Below are 25,751 nucleotides of genomic sequence, written 5' to 3'. Positions count from 1 at the left end.
ATGAACTGGGAAGCAGTGCTTGGTTTGATTACCTCCTAGTATCCAAAATTGGTATCAAACTGAATAACACTTCCTTTAGAGTTGGCACAACCTTTATATGTACTTGACATGTACTGAATTTTAAGGTATAGTCAAGAGATCAGTCCAAAAGCTTATATCATGTTGTTTCAATACCAGATGGCCCCATCATGCTGAAAAAAACAATATAATGAAACTATTTTTGGCATCTGCAGGCACATTAGCAATCTTGGAGCTCACCAAACTGAACTACAGAAATAGAAAATACCTGGATGGTATAAGCTATTTTCCATACACCTTGGGTCACTCATTATTCTTAGATGCCACTGTTACCACTGCTGACTGCAGCATCACAGAAGATCTACCCACTGAGTCTGTGGTGAGTGCAGAAGAGACAAATGGTGCAAATATACATCACTGGTACACATATATCTCTGAACTGGTGGCAAAGGAAACAATTGAGTTGTCAGTAAATTGATGAAAGTTTCTATGAATGCTATTAGGACAAAGATAACATGACAATTTTTTGTAACAATGATTAATGTATCAATGTTGGGATACTAATAGCCTTCTCACCCTCCTTTTTGGAATCATCATTTTACATCTGCTTTCTATACTGGCATGAGTTTGATGAGTCATCACAATCCAAGTCATTCCTTATTGGGAGGTTCTGTGTTCTCATAGAGTGGTACTTGTACATATAATTTTAGCTTGGTATCTATGGTTGGATGTTCTTATTGCCAACCATTTTGCAGTGTATATTGGATGTATTTCTTGTGGCACGATACAAGGGAGGTTATTGAGTTATCAATGAGATAAGATTAAGGGATATCTCAATGCTACTTTACCTAACTCACCAATCACTCTACAAGGTGTATAGGAGATTTGGTGGAGGCTTTCCATTGTGACAGCAGCATATGAGGAGGTGTACCTTGTACACACTAAGTGTAGAGAATACCCAGTGCTTTCACTCAAGTAATATGATCAAGAAAAGGAACAGCAGAAGGCTAAAATTAGTGGATGAAAGGAGCAAGGATAGCATGGAAGGGACAGAGTTATTGGGATGACAACAGGAGGGAAATGATGGGCAATAGCAGTAGACAAAATAAGAGGAGGTGATGGATGACAAATAGAAGTGGTTCAGAGGAGAGAAAGAAATGGATGACAACACAGATACATGGAAATAAAAAAATTAAGAAAATTATAAGACCCTACATTTCACAATAAAAAAACAAAACTTCAAGAATACAATATTTCCCAATAACCAATTTATTAACTTAAGTGTAGGATTTCTTTATGATGTTACTTCTCAAAAGGTCATTGTTTTTGTTTTGTTGTTTTTTTCCTCTCATGAACAAACAAAATTATAAGAAATCAGTTACATAGAAAATGATGAAAAATATACATTTTTCTGTTTGAGCTTTTCTTTAAAATGAAAACCTTGTTCTGGCCAATATTTTGGTATACTACAAAACAAATTGGGGTAAACTCTAACGGGATGCCAGTAACATCCTAATTCCAATCCACTTTATAGTTTCTCATAATTACAATTGATAAATGGATTATTCTCTTTATAACATCATAGTCTCTGGTGTCTCCAAGTAACGTTTAAACTCAGCTAGCCACTGAGCACCAACAGCGCCATCTACCACTCGATGATCACAACTGAGTGTAACACTCATAACACTAGCAACACTGAATCTGTAACAAATCAAAAAAATTACATCATTTTTCAGGAATATATGACTTCAACAACAACAAAACAAATTAAGTAAAAGATATTAGTTTGAAGCAACAAGTGATGGTCTGCACTAACCAAAAAAAGTAAATAAAATATACCAAATATAATAAGGAGTCAGTTATGATATTTTGTGCAGGACCCTTTAACTCAATGACAATGGGTTTTTTTTATCAAGTAAATAGGTTGCATTGACAGTAATCATCTTGGCTGAGATCAGCAATTAGTGCATGACAATGGTTTGGCATATATTTACATCAACCGCTTTAGTGCAAGTACTGTTTATTTGCCTAAACTCTATCCCTGTGCAGGACACTCATGCAGTATTATTCCTGAATAAGATCACTCAACAACACAAGTCAGATCAACTTCATGTATCTACAATCACATGAATTCAAAAATTGACTTTAGTATGGTGCAGTTCAAAACAAGGTAGCACACACAGTGGCAAATCACATTGTGAAAAATGGTATCTAGTTTCTTTACATTTCCCTTTTGCTTTACATACTGTGCATTTCTTTGAAACATTTGTCTTCTTGGCAGTGGGGAGAAACAGTTGTGGAAAATGTCCACGTCCCTTCACCATGCGGTGAGGAGAGAGTCTGGTGTGGGGATATCCATGTGTTCTGTACTTTGGCAGGTCTGATGCTTCTATCATTTCATGGAACAATGGATTCTTGAATGCCAATCCATCCCCCACACCACCAAGCATCTGCCAAATCAAATGTGAATTCAAAACACACACGTCAACTATATACAAGGAAATTTTCTTATACCATCTCACAAAGTTTCTCACTGATTTGTGTGTTATCACCAGCTGATTTGAGTGATCAGCCCCCACCCATCCCTTCATTGTATGAAACAACTACACTTGGTTTCATTATGGCATTACAGTCTGCTTCTTGTTTCCTAGAGTCCTTCATACTTGCAGAATGCATTGTGCATAACATGCAGATGTTTTTCTTGTCCTGCCACACTAGAGCAAGAATACCACTATTGGTGCATTGGTATGCTGTTTCCCCCTTTTGAAGTTTTATCTTGTGAAGATTGGGCAGGATGTTTTTCCTGTGCATCCTTACAGTCTCACAGGCATTAGTCCTCCTTGCCTCCAGCTGCAGGAAGAGGTCTGGACTGGAAAACCAGTTGTCCATATAAATATTGTAGCTTTTGTCAATGAAGTTTTCATTCAGCAACAACACATCAGTTGACACTAGAGTAGATGCTGGAAGATCCAATCTGTCCTGACCAGTGTAGATTTTGCAATTCCATGTGTACCAACAGGCTCTGCTAGTTGCCTGGCATACATTTTATAAACCTTGACCCCAAAGCGGGTACATTTGGTCAGGTTGTATTGTTTGAATTGGAACTTTCCTTTGAATTTCCACAAATTCTCATCTGTCCTATGTGGGCACATACACCGTTCTGAAATTTTCAGCCACTTTGTCAATGATAGGACATATTTTGAGCAGCCTGTCATCTTGGTTTTCACCTGAGTTGAAATGTAGATTTTGAAGAAGTGTCAAAAATCGATCATGTGGCATCGTTTCTGGAAAGAAAGGTGTTGACGTGTCTGGATCCCGATTCCAATATGATGAAGAAGGGTCAGTTTCTTCATGATGCCCATCAGTATCAGCAGGGCAAGCAGAACTTTGATTTTGTCCTTGGTCTGACATGCTGGGGATGGTTTTCAGCAAAGTTGTTCATTTCATCCGCTATATATTGGAACATTTCATCCATCAAAAACTTGTGAAAGATTTCCAATGGCAAACTTCAATGTTCAAGGTTTGCCTTTATGCCAGGTGTACCAGTAAACCCATGTCATCAGACAAAATTGTCTCTTGCTTGCCACACGATATTCTGTAGTCCAGAGCCATTCACTGCTGCCTGCCTGTACCTTTGATTCACCAGAATATCATCATCGCTATCAGAATCATCTGATTCTGAACTAGGAAAATACCCATTCTTCAAGTTGTCCTAACTGGAAGAAACAAATGGTGAGGTGGTGGAGCTTAGTGTAGCTTGGCGCAATGACCATAAATTCAACGAAACAGGATGCAATGATGAAGTTGACAGAGCCGGAGTGGTAGGACACAATGACTGTAAATTTGACAAAACAGGATGTGACAACAAAGTTGACAGAGCTGGAATGGCAGGACCAGCCAATTGGGTTGTAAATATTTACATGAAACATCTAATCGGCCTATCAGCTGGTAAGTGGACCAGTACTAACTCAGGCAACAAGTTCTAAGTCAGGAGGTGTATAATTACGTTGACTAATTTAAAGCATGTACATTGCATGTGTAAATTTACATCAACTATTTGAAAAGGGTTAAAGAAATTAGAAGTGCATTTGAAGGCAGTGAATTAAGTAAATGTTAAGAAAAATGTAGTGGGGTAAAAATGTGGCAGCTGGAGTGTAGCAAGTTAGAATCTGTATGCATGCTGCTACAATACACTATAATTATTAGCTGACTCACTGGTTGCCAGGAGAAAGCAAGTGGCAGCGAAATTAAGCAGAGATCCTTATTTTTTACACATACACAAACACTTTACTTTAGGTGTGTGTAGAAAGCTTTAGCACTGACTTATCACTAACTTCCTTTTAAAGCCTTCTAATACACTTCCCACTCAAAATATTACAACTTACCTTTTCACATGCAAACTTATTTGACAAATTTGAAGGTAATTGTAAGAGCATATAATTTTCAATACAAATAAAAGAAATGATATTTATGACTACTAGAAAACATTGAAAGAAATTCAAGATAAATCTCATAGGAACCATGATTGTCAATTATCATCATCATTTAACATGTTTTCCATGTTGACATGGGTTGGACAGCTTGACAGGATTGCATCTAGGTCCACTGTCTGTTTTGGCAAACTTCAATGTTCAAGGTTTGCCTTTATGCCAGGTGTACCAGTAAACCCATGTCATCAGACAAAATTGTCTCTTGCTTGCCACACGATATTCTGTAGTCCAGAGCCATTCACTGCTGCCTGCCTGTACCTTTGATTCACCAGAATATCATCATCGCTATCAGAATCATCTGATTCTGAACTAGGAAAATACCCATTCTTCAAGTTGTCCTAACTGGAAGAAACAAATGGTGAGGTGGTGGAGCTTAGTGTAGCTTGGCGCAATGACCATAAATTCAACGAAACAGGATGCAATGATGAAGTTGACAGAGCCGGAGTGGTAGGACACAATGACTGTAAATTTGACAAAACAGGATGTGACAACAAAGTTGACAGAGCTGGAATGGCAGGACCAGCCAATTGGGTTGTAAATATTTACATGAAACATCTAATCGGCCTATCAGCTGGTAAGTGGACCAGTACTAACTCAGGCAACAAGTTCTAAGTCAGGAGGTGTATAATTACGTTGACTAATTTAAAGCATGTACATTGCATGTGTAAATTTACATCAACTATTTGAAAAGGGTTAAAGAAATTAGAAGTGCATTTGAAGGCAGTGAATTAAGTAAATGTTAAGAAAAATGTAGTGGGGTAAAAATGTGGCAGCTGGAGTGTAGCAAGTTAGAATCTGTATGCATGCTGCTACAATACACTATAATTATTAGCTGACTCACTGGTTGCCAGGAGAAAGCAAGTGGCAGCGAAATTAAGCAGAGATCCTTATTTTTTACACATACACAAACACTTTACTTTAGGTGTGTGTAGAAAGCTTTAGCACTGACTTATCACTAACTTCCTTTTAAAGCCTTCTAATACACTTCCCACTCAAAATATTACAACTTACCTTTTCACATGCAAACTTATTTGACAAATTTGAAGAGAAAATAATCTATTTGACTGATACTAGCTTTGAAAGATACTTACAACCATTTACTAAAAAAATGTTTTCCTTCGTGAATGGATTTACTTGAGTTTTTTCCATGTTAATTAATATTAGATGAACAATTCTGATATTTACACAAACTACTGTAAAAATTGCTCTCAGTAGTATGTATATTGGAAGAAGTCTTATGTTCTACTAAGTAAACTTGAAAGCACAACAAATGCCAGTAGCAAAATTCAAACAGAATTCAATTAGGTCGACAGTCCAGCTATGTATATTGATCTGTTACATCATCATCATCATCATCATCATCGTTTAACGTCCGCTTTCCATGCTAGCATGGGTTGGACGATTTGACTGAGGACTGGTGAAACCGGATGGCAACACCAGGCTCCAGTCTGATTTGGCAGAGTTTCTACAGCTGGATGCCCTTCCTAACGCCAACCACTCAGAGAGTGTAGTGGGTGCTTTTACGTGTCACCCGCACGAAAACGGCCACGCTCGAAATGGTGTCTTTTATGTGCCACCCGCACAAGCCAGTCCAGGGGCACTGGCAACGATCTCGCTCGAAAATCCTACAGGAGCCAGTCAGGCGGTACTGGCAACGGCCACGCTCAAAATGGTGCATCTCATGTGCCACCCGCACAAGAACCAGTCCAGGGGCACTGGCAACGATCTTACTTGGCTTGCCGGGTCTTCTCACGCACAGCCCATTTCCAAAGGTCTCGGTCCGTAGTCATCGCCTCGGTGAGGCCCAATGTACGAAGGTCTTGCCTCACCACCTCAGCCCAGGTCTTCCTGGGCCTACCTCTTCCACGGGTTCCCTCAACTGTTAGGGTGTGGCACTTTTTCACGCAGCTATCCTCCTCCATTCTCACCACATGTCCATACCAGCGCAATCGTCTCTCTTGCACGCCACAACTGATGCTTCTAATGTTCAGCTTTTCTCTCAAGATACTTACACTCTGACGGGTATTCACATTGACATTACACATCCAACGGAGCATACTGGCTTCATTCCTTGCGAGCTTACGTATGTCCTCAGCAGTTACAGCCCATGTTTCACTGCCATGTAGCATGGTTGTTCGTACGCATGCGTCATACAGTCTGCCTTTTACTCTGAGTGAGAGTCCCTTTGTCGCCAGCAGGGGTAAGAGCTCTCTAAACTTTGCCCAGGCTATTCTTATTCTAGCAGCTACACTTTCAGCGCACCCACCCCCACTACTAACTTGGTCGCCCAGATAGCGGAAGCTATCGACTACCTCTAGTTTTTCACCCTGGAATGAGATAGAAGTTGTTTCCTGTTTGTTTGCAGTCTTTATTGCACCTGAACATCTGCCACAAACAAAAACTAACTTGCTAGTTAACCTGCCTTTGATGTTGCTGCACCTCTTATGTGTCCATAGCTTGCACCGGGTACATCTTATAGAGTTACTACCTACTCCTTTTCTACATACTGAGCAGGGCCATCTACCTGAAGGGGTTTGTGTTTTATCTACCTTCCTACTTATTAGGATTTTGGTTTTAGCTAGGTTGACTCTAAGGCCCTTCAGTTCTAGACCTTGCTTCCACACCTGAAGGAGAGAAACATTAGCAATGTAAATAAAGTGAGACAACTTCAATTAAGTATAAACTCTGATCTCAGAAACTTTCTTCTAGTGTATAGTTTTCATCATGCTAATATCTATTATGTACATAATTTAAGCCTATGAAGGAATTTAAACATGGTAGCTCAATCTGCAAAGGATAATAGTCAAAATCTTTCATACCACCACATAGGACACTTTGAATAATGTAGATAAAGTGATTAAATAAAAAAAAAACAGGATGATCATGTCTGTTCCTGCTTCTGATATCTAGATCTACTCAGTCACAGAACTGACCTTACACATCATTAGCTGGTGCATTTGTAACTGCCATGAATATTTTCCAAAATATTTTCAATTTTACAATTAACTATTTATGTATTGAAATAAGCTAGAGAATGAAATTTATTGTTATACTTGAGGACGGTTATATTTTGCCAAATAAACACACAGACTATATATATTTGTTCTTAAGTTCAGTTTTATTATTATTATTTTAGTTTCTTTATCAAAGTAACTCTTTATCCCAAATGTCTTCTCTTGTTCTGTTTGTTCTGAACAAGAAGAGATATATGGGAAAGAGAGTCACTGAAGAGTTACAAGATGTGTGAGAAAAGAGCTTCAAAGAAACTAAAATAACAATAAAACTGAAATGAACAACAAATATATAGTGCATATGTTTAAATGGCAAAATATGACCATCCCCAAATATAACAATATATTTCAACACATTATTTCATGTAAAGTATCTTGCAAAACAAATACATAAACATAAAAATAAAATTTATTTTACAAAAAAGGTACAGATATTAAATCATGAATATAAGATATATAAAATACATACCCTTCTTCTGAACCAGGAACAAGTCTTTCTTCTGCACCTCCAACAGCTAAAATACAAGCCTATTTAAAAGAGAAAACTATTTTGAAGCTCTTGACAAAACAAGCAAAATACACAATCTTTCTGCTATTACAAATGTAATTTTTGTTCTTTTAGGTTTCAAAACCTCATTTTCAGATGATAGCATACAATCAGTAACAAACTGATTCCATAACAGTCTATTAATTAAATAAGATGCAATTTATAATGACACTGAAAAACCAAATGCATTTTACCTATGATTTCACCAGCACAACAAAGACATAAGATATATTGATTTTTTTTCCAGATAATATCAGTTACCTTACCAAAATTAAAGAAATTTTTTTTCTCTTGACAATTCAATGAGATAGAATTTTATGTTTTAATCTATGCTAACAAGCAGAAAAAGAAAATTCAAACTGGTTTTGCTGAAAGATCATTTCCTTTTTAACATTATACATATACTACTAACATTTATCTTTAAGAGGAGTTACTATTAAATGAAATTTAACCTTATGTCTTTATATATTTTTAACTTTAGTTTCAATTTCTTTTTATAATTTATTTTAAAATAAATTTTTGCATTGTTTTATGACAGGTTAAATGTACAAATTAACAGAGAAGTAGAACTTAAGATGCACAGAAGTAACTGACAGTAGGATTTGGAAAGCTCAGATGGCTTCCTAACAGTTGTTGTGAAACCTAAGTAATAAACTTGTATTAAACATAATTATAGTTAAATGTAAGCACCACAGTCAACTGCTACAAAAGTAAAGGTGACGCTTTAGATACAAATAATTACAGAGGTATCAAGTTGTTGGATCAGGTAATGAAGGTCACAGAGAGGGTCATAGCCCAACTAATTAGGGAGAGAGTCAGTTTAGATGAAATGCAGTTTGGGTTCGTGCCAAGGAAAAGCATAACTGATGCTATATTTCTGGTAAGACAGCTGCAGGAGAAATACCTAGCCAAAGATAAACCTCTGTATCTGGCTTTCATTGACATGGAGAAAGCCTTTGACAGGGTCCCCCGTTCCCTTATCTGGTGGTCAATAAGGAAACTAGGGATAGATGGATGGTTAGTGAGAGCTGTGCAACCCTTGTACAGGGACACTGTCAGTAAGGTGAGGGTTAGCAATGAGTACAGTGAAGAATTCCGGGTAGAGGTAGGGGTTTACCAAGGTTTAGTCCTCAGCCCCCTCCTATTTATCATAGTCCTCCAGGCAATAACACAGGAATTCAAGACAGGATGCCCCTGGAAGCTCCTGTATGCTGATAACCTTGCTATAAATGCTGAGTCACTATCAGAACTAGAGAAGTTTCAGGTGTGGAAGCAAGGATTAGAATCGAAGGGACAGACAAACCACAAATCCCTTCAGGTAGATGGCCCTGTTCGATCTATAGAAAAGGAGTAGGTAGAAAATCTATAAGATGTACCCAGTGTAAGCTATGGACACATAAGAGGTGCAGTAATATCAAAGGAAGGCTAACTGGGAAGTTAGTTTATGTATGTGGCAGATGCTCAGGAGCAATAAACACTGAAAATGTGCAGACAACTTCTGCCACATTCCAGGGAGAAAAACTAGAAGTAGTTGATAGCTTCCATTACCTAGGTGACCAAGTCAGTGGTGGGGGTGGGTGCTCTGAAAGTGTAGCTGCTAGAATAAGAATAGCCTGGGCAAAGTTCAGAGAGCTCCTACCTCTGCTGGTGACAAAGAGCCTCAGAGTAAAAGGTAGACTGTATGATGCATGTGTACGAACAGCCATGCTACATGGCAGTGAAATATGGGCCGTGACTGCTGAGGACATGCGTAAGCTCGCAAAGAATGAAACCAGTATGCTCTGCTGGATGTGTAATGTCAGTGTGCACACTCGACAGAGTGTAAATGTCTTGAGAGAAAAGTTGGACCTAAGAAGCATCAGATGTGATGTGCAAGAGAGACGACTGCGCTAGTATGGTCATGTGGTGAGGACAGCTGTGTGAAAAGGTGTCACACCCTAGCAGTTGAGGGAACCTGTAGAAGAGGTAGACCCTGGAAGACCTGGGATGAGGTGGTGAAGCACAACCTTTGAACATTAGGCCTCACTGAGGCAATGACTAGTGACCGAGACCTCTGGAAATATGCTGTGCTAGAGAAGACCCAGCAAACCAAGTGAGACCATAACCCGTGGCCTATGCCAGTGGCGTAACCATCCCACTTATGCATACCTTTCCTTCATTGGACACTAAACTCTGCTTGCAAAGACCTATTGAGGCAAGTGAAATCGAATTCAATGACAGCACTGCATGACTGGCATCCGTGCCAGTGGAGCACTAAGAGCACAATCTGAGTGTGATCATTGCCAAGGCCACTGACTGGCTCCCATGCCGGTAGCACATAAAACGCACCATTCAAGCATGATCATTACCAGCGTTGCCTTACTGGCACTTGTGCCGGTGGCATGTGAAAAACAACATTCGAGTGATGTCGTTGCCAGTGCCAGTGGACTGGCTATTGTGCAGGTGGCACGTAAAAGCACCCACTACACTCTTGGAGTGGTTGGTGTTAGGAAGGGCATCCAGCTGTAGAAACTCTGCCAGATCAGATTGGAGCTTGGTGCAGCCATCTGGCTCGCCAGTCCTCTGTCAAACCGTCCAACCCATGCCAGCATGGAAAGCAGATGTTAAACGATGATGATGATGATGTAAAGTAGCTAGAATAAGAATAAATTGTTGGCTACAAAGACTTAACCTTAACCTATGAAAATAGCACATGGTATGAGGTCTGCACTAATGTATGGTAGTGAAATATGAAGAGTGATAGTAGATTTGCACTAAATGAAAAGGAACGAGTTAAGTATGATCTTTTGGATGTGTAATGTTAGAAGAGAGAATTGAGAAGACAACACTGCATTAGAAATACATTTGTACAGTACAGGTTAATATATGCAAAATGAAAAAGTTTTAGCTTTGGTAGAGACAAACTCAAGGATGCTCAAGTAACTGCAGAAGGGATAATAGAGGATTAAGATACTTTGTTGCTAAGTCATTTGAAGAAAATATTTTAAAATGAAAATAATCTTGAATTACTCACCTGAGGTGGATTTATTATAGCACAAAAATTCTTTACACCAAACATTCCAAGATTTGATATAGTGAATGTGCCACCCTACATTCAGTAATTAAACAAATGAGTGAAAAGTTATAATTTATTAATATAATTTCAATTGATTTAACAAAATATTTGCAAAACATAAATTAGATGAACTCAGGACAAACTTTGCAAGAATGAAATTTGAGACATCATAGACTATTAAATTAAAGTCACAAAAGTATGGATATCATATGACATATGACTCTATTACAGTGTTTCTCAACAGGTGAACATGTAAGATTTTGTGGGGTCCACTCAAGCAAAATAGTAAATTGAGTACTCACAGTAGTATTCTAAGGGTTCATGAAAAATGTTTCCATAGAAGTATTTATTACAAGAAACAGCAAAATTTCTGTTTCTAACATTTTACATACTTCAACCATCAGAAGTTCATGTGTGAACAGCAAAATAAGAAACTAGTTTTTAAACATCAAATGGCTATGGGGGTCCATCAGAATAAAATAGTAATCAAAGGGGTCCATATGCAAAAAATGGTTGAAAACCACTGCTCTAGAATATTAACTAAAAATGGGATTTTCTGAAGGTAATTTATTTTTATAATAATTATATTTTATTTCAGGCAAGTGAATCTGTTCTTTATTTGCGCCAATTTAAGTCCTTAAACTAAAATTTATTTACTCTGGTAATTAAATTGCTAGGCAGACAATAAATGTATATTTTAACAGCAGGTGTTATCTGAAATAATTTATAGCTTCTATGAATTCACAGGTTCAGCAGTGTTCTTAAATAAATCTTGATGTATGCCAGCAAATATTAGGTAATATCAAGGATAGTAAAGATGAAAAATTTACATAATGATTTAATGAGATAGAAATAGAACTTTGCATTAGATTTACATTCATAAACATTTTAGATTGTATAAAAAAGAGGCTATGAATACTTCACTCATTAGCACACTCCAACCAGTAGCCTGTATATGCTCTGTCTTATCAATATCTCATCTAGAGTAGTTCCTACTAATTTGAACTAACAAGTTGTTTACCCACCAAATCCACTTATTTAAATTACATTTCCTTTCCTCATCCTTCATAGTTTTTACTGTGAAAAAGATTGCATGAATATTTCATCCTGGAATTGAAACTTTCTGGATGAATATTTCATCCTAGAACTGAAACTTTCTGGATGCCAAATTTCCCCTGTATCAACCTAGAAAATTCAGGTTAAACATTAACTATGTCAACCTTGACCTACAAAAGCTAAGAGTACAACTTCTATGATATATAAAAAAATTCTTGTATTTGTATGTCTAATGAAAAACAGAGACAACATTAATTTAAGGTTGATATGTGAATTTAAGTAGTACTGTTTTAAGATTTTGGCAACCTGTTTTATTGAACTTGTTCCCAATTTTTTTTATAGATTTTAAACACTTCAAAATGAGAGTTTTTATCTTCTAATTACATGCATAACCTCAGTTAACTGAAGTTTTTCAACTCAATATATTAAACATATGAAGCTCTATCATATTTGCAAGGTCAGTGGTTCTCAACCAGGGTCCATAAAAGACTTTTGTGAGTCCATGATGCAAAATAGTAAACTGGGAATTCGCAATAGTATTTTAAGGGCCCCTGAAAAAATTTTGCTTTAGATACATGTATTGATATGTATTGTATGAAACAACTAGGTTTCTCTAACATTTTACATATGGCAACCTACAGAAGTTAATGTGTAAAACAAAATATGAATTTTGGAAGAAGTTTCTATAAAACTAGTTTTTAAACATTGAATGGCTATGGGGGTTTACCAGAATAAAATAGTAATCAAAGGGGTCCATAGATAAAAAAAAATGGTTGAGAACCCTACATAAAGATAATCGACCAGGTAAAATAATTATAGCAATTTTAATTATCTCTAAGTCACATAAGGGCATATTTCCAATATTCAAACAGAATTTTAAATTATTTAAACATTTCCATACCTGATATTCAGATGGTTGTAATTTACCTTCTTTGGCTTTTGCTGCCAAAGACTGTACATCTTTACTAATAGCAGAAAGACCCTAATGGAGGAAAATACAAGAGTGAAAAATGTTATAGAACACTAAATCAAAGCCCAGTCATTTTATCAATCATGTAATTGTAAGAGCATATAATTTTCAATACAAATAAAAGAAATGATATTTATGACTACTAGAAAACATTGAAAGAAATTCAAGATAAATCTCATAGGAACCATGATTGTCAATTATCATCATCATTTAACATGTTTTCCATGTTGACATGGGTTGGACAGCTTGACAGGATTGCATCTAGGTCCACTGTCTGTTTTGGCATGGTTTTTATGGCTGGATGCCCTTCCAACCACTTTACAGAGTGAACTGGATGCTTTTCACAATGCACCAGCACTGGTGAAGTCTGTTTTGGTATAATTGTTACAGCTGGATGCCCTTCAAAACACCAACCACTTTAAAGAGTGGGCTGGGTGCACTTTACTTAGCACTGGTGAGGTCTGCTTTGGCATGGCTTTTTACAGTTGGATGCTTTTCCAAATGCCAACTGCTTTACAGTGTGGATTGGATGCTTTTTACATAGCACCAGCACCAACAAGTTTACCAAGTAACTTGCAAGCCAAAGAACCTTTGAGACGGAGGGAGTATGGGAGGAGGTGGCTGTGTGCCAGGTGACAAGAGATTAGAGTATTACAGAGGAACCGAAACAGGTGTCTTGATGTAGAGGAGATATGTGGTTACCACAGTTGGAAAGAGAGAGAGCAGAAGAGAATGAGAGTGAGAGAGATGGTGGCAATATGCCAGGACATACTCTCAAGGTACAGAGATGAGAATATGAATTGGATGGTAGAGCATTGCTAAGAGTGCGTGAGTATGGAGTTCATTTGAATGTAACGGAGGAACAGGGCAGGAGAAATGCAGTAACTGATGAAACCTGGGTATATAGAGGGGGACAACAAGATAATAATGATACAGTGGGTAGGTAGTGAGGACAGGATTGGGCTGCAGGAGTGCAGAGGGAGAGATAAGCATAGTGCATGAAAAAAGAAGAAATATGAGGACGAGAAGTAGAGATGTAGTTTGGTTTGTTGTAGTAGGGTGTGTGAAAAATTTTACTATTACATGTGGGTAGAACACACAGGTGCTTCCAGAATTCAGTTTTGCTGAAGTGGATGGGTCTTCTCAAAAACCTCATGCCAGATTATTCATCATAAGAGATTCACAATTAAGAATGAAATTTCTAATGTATTTAATCTAACAAAATATATGCACATCGATTCTCTGCAAGATGGAATTTTCAATTAACTTTTCTGTAATTATCATCTTAGCTGCTATGATTAGCATAGTTCTTTATACTGTGCTGTATTACAGAAATAACAACAGATAATTTATTGCAGCATCTTTCCCATAGAACAGGTACAGGAATATAGTTTAAAGTTCATCAGTTCATAGTTCACTCACTTTTGAGTCTGCACTAGTTATAATTGGTGTGATAAGTCCATAGTCAGTTGCAACAGCTACACTAATGTCGACTGAGTGGTACCTGAGAAAAAGAAAAATCATGACTATAATTTTGATATATAGATGTATTATTAAAAAGCAAAAGTATATATGATCAAGCTGACATTTATTCGCTTCATGTTAACATATTCAATGCAGTAAGCATTAAAAAGCTAAATAAAAAAAATACAGTAAGTAAAAATGATACTAATGATACGAATTAAAATCTAATATCAATTTCCAGCAAATATAGGAAATAAGTCCAAACATATTGTTTTAATATATATTTCTATATTTAACTTATTCTTGGATAGATATAATTTTAACACATATGTGTGAAATAAAAAAGAAATATTGGAAAACAAAAATCTAATATCCAACTAAATGAAAACAAATTAACTTCACATAAAAAATTGTATGGCAGATGTTTATAGAACATCATGAATAAAGAAGAAATAAAAGAATGGAGAAAATCTTACTGTCTGATAATAGAATCCAACCAAGAAGAATTTGTCTCTGGAACTTTCAAGCAAGACAAAGCTGAGGCTTTAATAATAAAGTCATTAACTGACAATTTAATGTTTTGTTTGGAAAGTATTGCATTCAATTCTTTTCTCAATCTGAAAAAAGAAATACAAAAACAAAAAAATGTAAAAATATTTACCATCAATTCCAATCATTTGTCTACATTTTTTTTTTTTTGCTTCCATTAGATAGAAAAATTAATAATAGCTGCTTTTGTAAAAAAAAAAAAAAAAAAAAAAAAAAAAGACTTTCAGCTAATTTTATTTCAGTTCTCAAATATTCACAGATTTGATTTGATTTTTCTGTTCACATTGAAACCATTTCGGAATTTTTGAACTGTTGTTAACATGGTATCAGTAAAACTATGTAGAGTTAAAACTTAATAATTAGCAAACACATATTGTCCAGAAATTCCAGAGGAAAGCAGTTTGAGAAAGAAGGTATTGTTTGCTGTGAGAAAAGTAACAAACAAAAGAGTTTCTCTAGGATACATCAACATTCAGGTACATCATTCAAAACTCTTTCCTAAATTGCATAAAATCTCATAAAAGGTCAGCAGTAATTTTAAGATCGAAGCATCTTTGGGCAATAAGAAGGAAACTGTCTCTTCAATCGATTTTTGCTATTTTGGAAATATGGAACATAGAATTTATGTAAAAGTTAAACCAAATATGCACACTTTGCATATTACTTTGAACTTTGAGGGTTTTGTGAGAAGTCACACTTTGCCCATGAAATAAGAAATAATTGTTATCATTAACCCTTTGGGAAAAAAGATTATTTTTAAAGAAACTGGAGCATTCTAAAAAGATACAAGGAATAATGGTCTAATTATTTAAAATTTTGTAAAAATATCAATCTCATTAGACAAAAAAATAGTAAAATATCCTTGAAGAGATCAACTCTTTCTTCTTTCAAACACAAAAAAGGAAGTCTAATACATTGTCCAAACAGAATACTATGAATTTACACATTCTCTTTTCAAATCTCCTTTGTAAACTATATCTAAAGAAAGAATGAAAATAACAGAAGTCGTTTTTATTTTTGCTGAGTTTCTTGTTCTTTCATGGCAAATGTAATGCTTATTAATTCACACTGTTTTCAATTAAACACGCATTATCTTGTAGCTTCAAGATTTAGATGATGTGATTGTTTATTTTTAGAAAGATAATGAAGGGTAAGTGTGAGGTGCCAGACCTGGCTGGTTTGAACATAAATCAGGTAGAAAATTTAGGCCAGATATGGCCAGCTGAAAAGCTAAAGGGTTAAAATACTATCAAATATATCTAATACTAGTTATATAGGAGATTCAAGTCAAAATATAGTAATTAGAGAAAATGATAATGGTAGTCTTAAGCATAACTTTGTATGTGCTTTAGTAATAGAAATACTTTTTTCAGTTGTTCATGAAAGAACACTGATATAATTACCTTATAACATTGTCCATTTTGACATCCACAGATAAATAATAATGAGGAATAGTTTGCTTGGATTGTAACAAACGTTTTGCTATAACCTGAAAATAATAAAGAAATTATAAGTGTTCTATTTAATCAAAGAAACAAAATAATACAAAATAAGTAAAAATAAATTGTAAAGTTTAGGCAGATTCAGAAATAAAGTATAATAAAGATTTCACATTTAAGCTTAAAGTTTTTTAATTGAGCATTATTTGAAATGGTCTACTAATTAAAAAAACAAAATGAATAGGATTTCCATAGTGTAGAACCCCAAATCTAGCATTAAACACTCTTTGGCACTGTCTGTTAATGAACTATTTTCTGATGATTAAAATAGCCTTGTATCAATATCCTCACAAATCATTCTCTGTGTAATCACTTTTAAAACTCTTGATTCATTTTTACCTATAAACAATCACTGCTATCAATACCTGATCATCTACATATATTTATATATCCTCTCCCATGTTGCTTGAGTTAAGTTGCTTGAGTTAAGTTGCTAAAGCAGCAACTCAATTCTTGACAATTTAGAGTGATTTTAGAGATAAAAACAATACCAAAAATTCCCAAATGATTTTTTTAAAAATACAGTCATTGTTAATGTGGATGATATGTTTACAATATTTCTACATTACTTTACCTGTCTAATGTTTGACAACGGTATATCTGTGTACTCCAATCCAGGTACAGCAACAGCTGGGGTTGCTGCAGCAGGCATGGAGACAGGTTGGGCTGCAACAGCAGGAACTGCACCAGTGCTGATGAATTTTTCAACATCTTCTGCTTGAATACGACCCTCAGGCCCAGTCCCTGTGATAGCCTATATTAATAAAAAATAAATACATAAATACAGACAGAATTAAAATAAAACCATTCATTATCTCATTGGTTTAAGTCATAGAAAGTTAGCTTTTTAATTAGGCAAAGCAGTATGATTTACTTCAAGAGAAAAATAGATTAACTGTGTCTAATATCTAATAATAACCATTAAACTGACAGAATCTTGGCTACTATGGAAAAAATGAAAACGAATTATGCAAGAACAAAAAAGAAACATGTAAATTAACTACAAACCCAAAAGTTCAGCAAAAGTATATTGTAGCTTTACCATGATGTAGGGGAATAGAGGTATCAAATTAGCTATTTCACAACTATAAGGGTGTGGAACATTACCAATACCAAAGTTTGCTTCAAGAAATATTTATGTAAAAAGTGCATACTAATTAGTTTCTTGTAAATGACCAAATAACAAAAAACAAAACAGAATTCCTGTTGTTGGTATCAGCGCAAAAATAGTTCTTTGGATTAGTTTAGTAGCTTTGAAATAAAGACAGCATGCCAACCAAAGATAATATGAATCCTTCTGAAGACTGATACTATAATACATAGCTGATATTTGTAGCCAATGATAGATACACTACATTAAGTCTTAAAATCGAGGAAATAAACATTTAGTAAATGCATATCTTACATTAAAAACAATACTTCTGTAAATTATTTTTATTATTGATTATTGAACAAAAGAATTACAGAAATGATAGACCAGTGGACTTTGAAGTCAACTTCAATTTCTACTCATCCAAGATATGTACTAGCATTTCCTTCTCTGAAACTCTGTGGCCTTTTGTTGTTATGAGATATAATTTTCTTAGGTATGATATTTCATTAAAATAAAATAATTTTGGGTAGGATATTATTTGAGAACAGTACATAATTTTCAGCACCTCCTAAGATTCTTGATTGAAATAAAGCATACTGCTAGACAAATCAGACAGTAAGCCATTAGTTCTTCAGGTATTAATATTTTGGAATGAATTATAAAACTTTAAAAAAAAAAAAGTAGCAATTTCTAATGTATGATAATAATGTTTGTGAGATTGTAACAATTTCACAATTAAAGCATAGTTCAGTAATAAGCAAGGTAAACATCGAATCTAATCAGCATGTAATTTGATATGATAGTTTAAACAGTTGGTTCAACAAATAATCAGTTCACGAAATGTAAGTTTTGGTTTCAATCTTATTCAAACATAACATCACAAAGCACAATTTTATTTCATACACTCTACTTCTTAGATAATAGTTGGAATGTATTAAATAAAGTGCAAAAATAAATGTAAAAAACTCAAGAAATATTCTTACGTTTAAATCAACACCTCTCTCAAGTGCCAATGATTTTGCTAATGGTGTAGCAAACACACGACCACCTGTAGGCCTGGAGGGTGCAGCAGAAGCCCTGGCATGTGTGGTCTGTGTGGGTGCTACTGGTTTGGGTGGGGGAGGGGGTGGAGGAGGAGGTGGAGGTGGAGCAGAAGCTGGTACACTGCCACCAATTACTTCATCATCTGCTGCTGTTGGTACAAAAGTTTTGAATGCCTCAATGTCAGGTTCATTTTCAACAATGATGCACAACAGCTGAAAAAAAGACAGACAGAAATCAGTATCATATTAACCAAGAGTAAAACAAACAAAAGAAATATCTATTCTTATATAGCATTCTTTTACTATTTTGCAACAAGTAAATTGGAAATAAATTTATATAAAATTAAAACTGAATTTTAGTTCATCCCCATTTAACAATAATTTGTAAAGTATAGCTTCAGTGCTGTGACTTAAGCACCTTAAGTTTTCCAAGTTAGGATATGTTAAGTATGGGAGAAGTGATGAAATGAAATTGCACAAAAATATCTTACATATACTTATTCATAGAATTAATAATAACTATTTTTTAAATGTTATGAATAATTCATATTGTCACATAAATAATGCATTGACCAATTATTAACAAGTGAAATACGGCACAGAGAATAATTTTACAGAATTAGATTAAGTACAGTTGTTGTAAAAATTGTTTAAATTACTTTTCCAACTGGAATATTAGCAGATCCTGCTGGAACTAGGATCTTGGCTAAATGACCTTCTTCAGAAGACTCAAAACCCATAGTGGCTTTATCAGTTTCAATTTCAGCCAAAAGATCTCCTTCAGATACTTTATCCCCTTCCTTCTTCTGCCATGTTACTATAGTCCCAGCTTCCATGGTTGGTGATAAAGCAGGTAATGTAATTTTGAAATGAGCAGGTAGATCTACAACAAACAAAACACGTATACATTCAAAACTTATGAAATATTATGAAATTGTTTGTTTAGTCTTCTTGTGTTGAGAGCTCTCAAAATAAAATGTGTTTAATTTCTAATGTTGAAACACCATTTAATAAAAAAACAATTAAAAGAAAATTTATTTGATAAACAAAAGGTCATTGGAAAATACAAAACAAAGAAATAAGAAATTATTATAAACTTGATCAGGAAATAATAATTTTAAATAGAATTTATAACTAAGTAACTGGCTTTTCAGTTATATCTTTAAGGGAACATTTTGGTTCCCAACTGAAACCTTTGAAGTGGAATACAAAATTATGCACACAGGCTTTTCTAAGGTAGTATTTTTTTATACTGTTATATCACTGTATCAACCAAACTATCGGATGTTGTTATACATCATAAGTCACAACATACTTCAAGAAACATTGTTTTATATATGTATGTATGTATATATATATATATATATATATATATATATATATATATATATATATACATGGTTCATATATGAATACTCAGGGTTGGCAATAAACATTATGACTATGAGGCAATATGTAACAAGATATGTAATTTTTAAGTGAAGTCAGTTGAAAGACAAGACTATACTGATAATTAAACTGATTAAATATTAATTATTGACAGTTCAGACTATGAATAAAAAGAGAATATTTTACTCTTTCAAATGAGTGTGAACACAAAGTTATAATTAACATAATGCAATTATTGACACTTAATAAAGCAACAAAAATAAATGTTAGTTTAAGATCATTTTAGAAAAATTTATTTTAATTAGAATATTCAATATATTATAACTGAATAAGACAAACTATTAATAAAAATTTCATTATATCACCCTAAGATCTGTTATGAATAACAAATGTGATCAAGAATTATCCAACTGCAAAATTAACCTCTTTGAGCCATAACTGCTGGTGTTGGACATTCAATAACAACTGATCACCATGCTGTGGACATCTTGAATGAAACTGGTAGCTATTCTGATTGCTTTCTATTAAAGACACTTAATGGAGTACAGAAAGGATAGAGTGATATATGATACTTTCTCTCTATGTCAATGAAAAACAAGAAAATGATTACTAGTCACAGATTAGATACTTCCAACAAAAGCAGTCATGTGAGATGTGTTACATTCACTCTGGAGCATATTCTAGTAATATTTATTTCTTTACTGTCCACAAGGGGCTAAACATAGAGGGGACAAACAAGGACAAATAAAGGGATTAAGTCGATTACATCAACCCCAGTGCATAACTGGTACTTAATTAATCGACCCTGAAAGGATGAAAGGCAAAGTTGACCTTCACGGAATTTGAACTCAGGATGTAATGGCAGACAAAATACCACTAGCATTTCGCCCGGTGTGCTAATGATTCTGCCAGCTTGCCACCCTTTTTTTCTAGTAATATTATAAAGCAAAAAGCTCCCACTACAAGACAGCTAACATTGGGAGCAGGCAGCAGGAGATAAAGATACATTTGTTACTTTATCAATGTTCCACACCAGTTTAGTAATTCAATTACTTTAACTTACCTGAACTATACATGCGACATGCCATGAACTGAATATTTTGAGGTATCTGAAGTGAGCCATGCCAACAAATGGGCCTATTTTTACTAGTACTGAAATGAAAAATAAATCATTAGAACAATGAATTAATAGAATTTTTTATAATAACTTTCAAGCAACATTATCAAAATTCAGTCTTTCAAAGACAAAATATTTTTCAAGACTAGCAAAGTGAAATTAAACTAAAATTTGCTGAATTTAAGCTATACTTTATGAAAACATGAAGCATTGACAACAGCCATGATTTATACATAACTGCTCTTAGATGAACCTTTATGCTTTTTACTAACATCAAATAGCACTTGTCTGGATGGTAGTTGAACAGGTTATATAAGTTTATTGTTTGTGTAGTAGGCTATCGAATTCTTACATTCTCTTAATTTCCTGCAATTCAAACTGCCTCATGGCTTCAGCAGACAAAATGGAAAAGATACTGCTCTGGAGGATGGCAAGGAAGATGCACTGAAACAGCCACTCTAACTCACAGGGCTTGTACTAGTGGATAGCCATCTCTGTCCTGATAGCAACAAGCAGGGATGTGGTCCAGGAGCTGAGAATGTCAGAGGTCTCCGCTGCCACAGGTTTGGCCATAAACCTGTTGGCAAGTGACTGATGCTTTGATAGGTTGTTTTTCTTAGTCTGACAAGCAGTGGAGCCTGGGCTGGTAGGTGAACACACCAAATTGCTGCTGGAGAAAGTGTCACAGTATATGGCATCCAGATGTGGGGCCTACCACCATGGAACAGGAGAATTGTCTTACCATCAGGCCTTTTACTGTCTCCTCTGTCTAGTCCCACTGGCTCAAGCTGGGAAGGGAGATCTGTAGTGTCTAGGCTATGCTTTATGATTTTGTTAAGGGTGGCATGGCATGGAAGGCAACCAGCACTATGATGTCATGACAATGAGTGGAGGCCAAAAAAAATCCAGAGAGGATCTGCAGCAGCATTTGTGAGGTGCAAAGATCTGGAAGCCAAGCTTCAAGGAAATGCTGATGCACAGACAGTTGCTATCAAGCCGAATGCCAGCTGAGAGTGATGGCACCACAATGAGCCAGGCTATACTGGCGGAAACATGCCAGATGGTGCTGATCAAGCCAGTGCACTAACTCATGAGATCCTGCTACACTTTTGAGAAGGGAGAGGGGATGGATGTCAGTAGGATGCAGGTTGAGCTGGCTCCATATCGTGCTTCCCAACCAAAGTAGGTTCAGTTGTGTTGTAGAGAATCCTGTTGATGAGGACGTTGCAAGAGGTCACAGACAAGAGAAAAGATGGCAGGAGCAGTGAGACCAGAGACTGAAGGCCAAGGACACCATATTTGATGGGTAAGGTGAACTGTTGCTATCCAGTGTCATCAAACTAAAGGTTGCATATCAAGAATTGTAAGGAAGCCAAGCTCCCTTTCCTTTACTGAAATAACTGTTTGTCACACATCCCCCTTAGTTTTAAATTTCTGTCCATTTCTTTCACATTTGCACTAACTTTATACTCACTTTTGTGAGCTCACCATTGTTCAAACACACAAATCATAATATTTGATAATAATATGTAATTGACTATCTTTACCCAGAAATACCTTGGATAATGTAGATAAAAATGGCCAAATGGATGTATGATTCCTTTATGAACAATAACTTCAATTCATTGCAGGTCCTATGAGGGGATGTTATTCTGCACATCTCAGTTTAGCTCAGTTTCAGGAATATATATATCAGAACTTCTGGAAAAGTTACATGATGTACTGACATCCTATCCAAGGAAAGAATCATCTCTCATCCTCTCTTCTATTAAACAGAACTGAGGTTTAATCCCCACTCCTATGAAATCCAGACTTTTACTAAATTTTATAACATAAGTGCAGGGGCAAAAACCTTATCTTCTGTCCTATTTCCTCAATCTTTCTCTTTTGATCAGAAGAAAACAAACCATGTGATTCCTTTAGTTTAAAAATATAGATAAGAATAAGAGAATAAGAAACATCACTTTTATTGTTTCAGAAGTATTTCCGTATCATAAATGGCACACCTGATAAAAAAAATTAAAAAAAACATTAAAAAGATTTTTTTTCAAGTGGCTTTTAAACTTTGGGCACAAAAAATTATTTCATTATATATTTGCTTTCTTCAGTTATTTCTACAATTTATCCCAATCACTAGCTCACATTTCTTCTAGTTACTAGAGACAATCACTGTTAATCTACCACACTTGCAAATTCTGGACTGCAGCCAAAAGAAACAAGCCATCACTTAATAGTACTCCTCAACCATGTTCTCACCTTCTAGTGTAGCTAGAATGTATGCCACCCTTCAGTTTGCCACCTCCAGGCCCCCACAAAAAATACATATTGCCTACAGCAAACCCAAAAGTGATGCTGCCCCACCCTCTAACTATGCTAATGTTCCCACCATTGAATTAAGATCAATATTTCCCTTGTGTTAACATTTCCCTTGTATGCTCTTCTAGCTAAAACTGAGTTAGATAACTGCCACCTCACTATCACCAGTTACTGATTAATCAGAGCAGACCTGATTTTAAGCTGGCTCAAGCTCCATCAACACAAATTATGTGCATATTCTAACCTGATGACCTGTAACTAGTCATCAGAGTTTATCCATGGCAGTGCTGCCAACATAAATATGAACTACATGAAATGTCTGAAGGACATTAATGCACATGGTCCAAATAACAAAACAGTGAATTTTGAGATGATATATAATTTGAGATAATACTTACACAATCAAAAAAGCAAGCTAATGCCTGGAAAATATGAATCTCTTTTCATGTTCACAGGCTGAATATCAATCTCATAGTGCCAGCATGAGCTAGGTTTATATGGATCTCAGTTTCAGTGTTGAACTGGTCAAGTTGGAAGATAAATCCAAATAAACTCATTTAGCAGCAAATCATGAGGATATAGTTCTGTTCACTTAAGTTAGCTATTATGATCTAGGTTCTGGCTGTATCAGTTTTCAAGCTAAGGTATTTTAAAAGCACCCATGCGATTATCCTGAAAACCAAAGTAAACTTCTTGATCACACGGTCGGAGATACATAAAATAAGCACCAAACTTATATAAGTGATCGACTTAAAACCGTAAAGATAACTGGTACCTCAGCATAGCCGCAATCCAATGACTGTAATCAGTAAAAGATTAAAGAACTTGGAAACTTACAGCTTTCAAGGTTGAGTGGCTGGCTTAACAGTTATAAATATCAAAATTCGATGAGCCATATCACACACCTACCATGGAAAATGACTGAAAATAGTTACATTTTTAATTCATCAAAATGTAAGCAAATAAAGGGTTATTTTTCTTCATTTGAAAAATTAAAAGCGATTTTAATAAGGAAACGAAACAAAGATTAAATATCACTGATATCAAAATATTTTCACAATAGATCTGCATAAGTTATATAACATATTATGCATGCTATATAAACCTATATGTGAAATTGGTATTGACAACTATCCTAAAAAGCTAAGTGAAAATTGCAAAGAGCGAAGGTCATTCAAGATGACATTCCATGATTTTTCAGAAGTGAGTTACCCAAGAAATCTTCGGAAAATAACAACTTAATTAACAGAGCTCGTTTATTATAAAGCAACAAATACTTGAATTACACGAAACGGAAATGTGAACTCGGTTAACTGTGAATTAAAATTGAATAGGGTGTAATAGGATTTCGACAAAATGCTTTAACGAAACTGAAAAGGGAATAATTATTTGTCATGTTCACTATATTATTAAGATGCAATAAAACAAATAGACAATATTTACAGTGTGTGCTAAATTCGTTGAAACATATTTATGAGAGGAAATTCAAGAACTGATTTAAATTTCAACAGTATAAGCAGAGGACAGAAAAATAACTGTTATAAATTCATTACGTGTGTAAATGATACATGAAATCTTTTTCTTTTTAGTATAGAGTCTTAGAAAATATTACCGCTAAAATTACAGCAATTATTCGTTGTCTATCAGGTTGTTTCTATTTAAGTACGATAGTATTTCTCCTCCTTTTAGGATTTATTAGCTAAATAGGTAACTGATTTTGTATAAATTAGAACATTCACGTACAAGTAGGAAATATTAAACATTTCTATTAAAATGGGACAAAAGAATTTTCACGGAACGCTTAATAATTGTATATATATATATATATGAGAAAAAAATACAATCATGCTTTGGAATAATTCCCTTGACTGATAGGTCGCTGACGAGCAGACGAGTGAGGACATAAATCAGAAAGTGATGAGGTATAAAACTGAAACAATACCAACCTTGATAAAACATATCGATACTTAAAATTAGCACACAAACACCTTGATGTTAATCGACGAAACCCATATTCAACAGTTGTATTGAGGATGGACCTCGCAGTGACCACCGAACGAAACATAGTGTAACAACAATCTCGGAGTCCTCAGGGCTTCGACACCCAACCAGTCAAGGTCAGCTGAAACCACAC

At 35.2% G+C, this 25,751-nt stretch overlaps 1 protein-coding gene across 1 annotated transcript; it reads right to left on the bottom strand.

The window, feature by feature from the left end:
• Positions 1-1,264: 1,264 nt before the first annotated feature.
• LOC106883148 (dihydrolipoyllysine-residue acetyltransferase component of pyruvate dehydrogenase complex, mitochondrial) lies at positions 1,265-25,751 on the bottom strand. The gene is made up of 12 exons (XM_014934052.3): positions 25,564-25,751; positions 21,248-21,336; positions 19,455-19,678; positions 18,736-19,008; positions 17,234-17,413; positions 16,564-16,649; positions 15,088-15,228; positions 14,570-14,651; positions 13,079-13,159; positions 11,080-11,154; positions 7,989-8,047; positions 1,265-1,719 (listed from the first exon to the last, which is right to left on the bottom strand). Exons 1-12 carry the CDS (start codon positions 25,680-25,682, stop codon positions 1,590-1,592), a joined length of 1,539 nt encoding a protein of 512 aa, XP_014789538.1. The 5' UTR covers positions 25,683-25,751; the 3' UTR covers positions 1,265-1,589.

This window comes from Octopus bimaculoides, chromosome 4 (assembly GCF_046866305.1).
Source record: "Octopus bimaculoides isolate indiv1 chromosome 4, ASM4686630v1, whole genome shotgun sequence".
In the NCBI taxonomy this organism is placed as follows: Eukaryota; Metazoa; Mollusca; class Cephalopoda; order Octopoda; family Octopodidae; genus Octopus; species Octopus bimaculoides.
Note: the sequence above shows the minus strand (reverse complement) of the source record. Positions and strands in the feature narration are given on the sequence as shown.